Genomic DNA, 3,817 nt, shown 5'->3' with positions numbered 1-3,817 from the left:
GCCACGACGTCGTAACTACACCCCCTCAGTGGTGGGCAACTCCGGTACGGGGGTCCCCAGTGCCCATCTCCGAGGGGGAAGTCTGCGGGGCGAGTGACTCCTACATCACGCGTGTTCACAGACCATCCGTGACAGATGGGGGGGGACCATGCCTGGAGAGAGCTATAGGTGGCACTCGGGCCTCTGACGAGACTCAACGCAAAACCCTCCTAGAGCTGCGGCATGGGGTTGGTCCCTCCAGCACTTAAAAATCCTGTAATACAGGCCAAACATTGCCTTGTGAGGAGCAACAACTGGACCACAGTGCCGTACATCAACAGGACAGAGAGCGGAGCCGCTCCGCCCCTTGTTGACCACAGCATGGTTATGGGCCTCAAGAGATTGTTTTGTCCCTGAGAGCCCTCACATCCCGGGACCTGGGGAGAACGGAGGGCCGACCTCATGTCAAGAGGTGGGCCCCCGCCAGGCAATTGGGTGCTTCACCCGGAGGTGGTGAAGCAGATCTGGGCCCGGTTCGGGAGAGCGGAGGTGGACCTGTTCGCCAACCAACGAAACAGCCACTGTACTCTGTGGTTTTCCACAGCCCTTGTCTTGTGGCTCAGTAGATATCTGACCCCCCCCCCCGAACATATTGCACTTGTGTTTTCCCATGCTCCTTAGGGCAGGGGGAGCCGTCCTCACTATTTTTCCCATGCACAACCTTTGCGAGGTAAGCGTGTCTGGGTGTGCTCTATCAGCCAAGTAAACTGCGGCCCCGGCTCCTCCACGGTCATAACCGAGGGAGGAGAGGTTGCGGTGCAGTGGCTGTTAACCAAAAAATGCCGGCTAGGGGCAGTGTGATGGGTTGTTGGACGACAGGGCGTGTATCCATCAGTGCTCCACCCACTGTACCCATAGAGTCCAGTAGAGGGCGGAGCTTGTGAGAGATATAAGGATGGGTTACGTATTGTAACCCTAGTTATACAAGCAGAGGCGGAGCCCTCTACTAGGGGGCCCTGTCTGTCCTATGCCGCTCGCTGAATAGGGTGTAGGATAACGGTCGGGAGGCGAGGCCGCCTTGTATACTGTGGGCCTGCGCGCGCACTCAGGTAGACCCGCCCCTGGGGCCGGCTACGTTTATAGATTTTTCAGTAGGTGAACGCTCGCATAGTGAGGTCAAGGGCAGTACCCATAGAGGCCAGTAGAGGGCTCCGCCAGTGCTTATATAACTAGGGTTACAATACGTAACCCATTGTTTTGTTATCTGTTGTGTTTATGCTTTAAATAGTGAAATCAATAAACACATAAACAAATCCTTTGAATCTTTGCTGGTCAACACTTACACTTCTTTACAAAAAAAGGAATGCAGGTGTGGTCGAGTTGGCTTTAAATCAGCACAAACTACATTTTTCTTTAGGTCATTGTTCTCATTTCACATTCCTGTTGAGGTTTTGTTCCAACAGAAACAGAAAGCATTCTTGCTGCCAGCAGATAGAAAACATGTTCTTTCGAATTACAGGAAACTAGTTCACTGCAAGGTTGTGTGGGATTAAAACATGATTATCATCTAACAGGGCCTGATATTCTGGCAAAATACCATTTTTTATTTTGTGAAAAACTTTAATACTGGCTCTCTAAAGCTTCTTCTACCTCCACATAAACGTCAGATGGATCATAAGGACATTTTCTTTCAAAATGTCCATCAACAAATACTGATTTATGTTAGTTAGGTCGTTTGGAACCTGTTGCTCTTTACTTTTTTTATTTATTTTGATTTTGTGTGGGCCAAAAAAGAGTGTTGGACAACACTTTATGGAAGCTATTGTGGATCAAAAATAAAGAATAAAGACCTTTTTCAAACCCATGCCTTTATCCCTTTTATGCCCTTACCCTGACTACAGTTTAATGATAACACAGTTTGATGTGGGACATTTGGATTTCAGACTCGGATGGAGATAAATTGAAAACCGATCCTATTTTTTGTTTGACATGCATTTAAATTAAGTATTTACATGGGAAGGCACACTAAAGCCACCGAAAAAACTCAATAGCGTGCAATAGCGCTGCTCATGTGCAATACACACTTTACAGTTGAGTACCATTCCTACTGAGTGCTACCACCTAGCATAGGGATTTTTATGTTCTGCTCGAAAGGGCAATATTAGCTTATCTATTAAAAAATAAAAACCTTTAAAACATTGTTCTTTGACAAAAGTACCTATATTAAAAGCGCTGGTTGATAAGGAAAACTGTAATTTCTTGGAGGTTGTTTGCCTAAAGAAAAGTAACATATGTTGGTTACATTTTGGTTTATGCTCTTCATTTACGTACATTAATCTTGTCATGTGCAACCAACAGGATACAGAATATCATAGTAAAGAGCGCTGCAGAAGAAAAAGATATAGAGAGAACACAGCACAGTGTATTTGTGAAGGGTGGAGTTTGCTGCTGTACTGTACCTCCACGGTTATCTTTGGTGAGGTTACGTTGAACTCCTGCGTGGCCAGGAACCTTTCTTTCGTCAGGAGGTCCTTTATCACAACGGCCACATTCATAATGTCATCATCGGCCAGCACAGACTCGTACTCAGAGGGAAGGATGGAGTGTTCCAGCTTCAGAACTGCAGATGGACACACAAAAAAATACACATTTTTAACAAAGTGTTTTCCCTTCTTCAAGCTTAACATAAAATATCTGTCTTTTGGAAAAATATTGGCTTAACAACCTCTATCCTTTTCTGGCCTAACAGAAATTAGACCATATTATAAAAGCAAGGCCTGATACCTTTTTAAAAAAAAACACGGTGGATATTCCTGTAGTTTTTAGAAAGGAACAATATGATTGGATAGTATAGCTTCTTGTTTACCAGCTTTATAATTCATTGTTAAAGGGGTGCTTTTATGCATTTTTGGCCTTTTCCCTTTCCTGTAGTGTGTTATATAGGTTTTTGTGAACTGTTTAGAGATTTGAGTGTTATTTAGAGATGTCACTATGTTAGAGAAGTAAACAAAGGAGTCCAATGGATGCGTTTCAGTCGAGTGTGGGGGAGAGAAACAGATTTTTGCCCCTTCAGACCATTTACATGCACACCAACCTTTATAATGCTACAGGAAAGGGAAAACCCCAAAGGGCCTCTTTAGCATGAGAAAAAGTACACACCTTCCCCCGCCTTTATGCACTCTTCTTTGTGAGACTTCCAGAAGCTCTCCTGTGCGTTTCTGTTGTACTCCTTCAGCTGAGCGTTGACGTGCTCCATCAGAACCCGGGAGCTGCTCGAGTTGTTCCTGACCATTACAAACATGACGATGCTCTCACCCACTGTTGGCACCCTCTTGAGGCTTAGGGACACCTCCAAACCAGGAGGCATTTCTTCTGCAGATGAAGGAGAGATTTGCCTTACATGTAACATACCTTTTCTCTTGCTTTGTAAATGACCTAATCAGATTGTTGGGTTTCCAGTACGGATCAGGCAGCAACACTAGGCTTTTGTAAGTTTGCTCCAGAAAAATAGGGAGAGGAAGAAAGGGTTCTCAATCAGTTGTTATTTCTATATCAGATTAAGGTTTATGGTATTTTTGCAACTTCCATTTATCAAATTCGCTAACTATGACGGTAAAAAATGTACCTGCCAACAAGGAAAGACACAACAGCTATCAATTGCTTGACCAAAATCCAGTAAGATATAGAAAATATCCCAAGTGATTGAAATATTCTTGTTTGACATGTAAACTATTTGTTGGATGTTATTGTTTCTGTGCTACAACCAAAGCCTCCTGCTTGAACTGAGACTCAAATGTGCTTGAACCGTAATACCGGTTTGTTTCTATGTTGGCAAACG

General features: G+C 44.3%; 1 protein-coding gene across 1 annotated transcript in view; it reads right to left on the bottom strand.

Annotated features, from left to right (window-relative positions):
- Positions 1–3,370, bottom strand: part of LOC104942549 (protein-glutamine gamma-glutamyltransferase Z-like) — a 13,251-nt gene extending 9,881 nt beyond the window's left edge. The window contains exons 1-2 of the mRNA XM_010767778.1: positions 3,139–3,370; positions 2,439–2,599 (exon numbers count right to left, since the gene is read on the bottom strand). Of these exons, the coding sequence (XP_010766080.1) occupies positions 2,439–2,599; positions 3,139–3,346 (369 nt within the window). The 5' untranslated portion in view covers positions 3,347–3,370. The remainder of the gene's footprint in view (positions 1–2,438; positions 2,600–3,138) is intronic.
- Between the last annotated feature and the right edge of the window lie 447 nt (positions 3,371–3,817).

This window comes from Notothenia coriiceps, unplaced genomic scaffold (genome assembly GCF_000735185.1).
Source record: "Notothenia coriiceps isolate Sejong01 unplaced genomic scaffold, NC01 NC01_scaffold00004788, whole genome shotgun sequence".
NCBI lineage: Eukaryota > Metazoa > Chordata > Actinopteri > Perciformes > Nototheniidae > Notothenia > Notothenia coriiceps.
The sequence above is the reverse complement of the archived record's forward strand: the minus strand, read 5'-3'. Positions and strand labels throughout refer to the sequence as shown.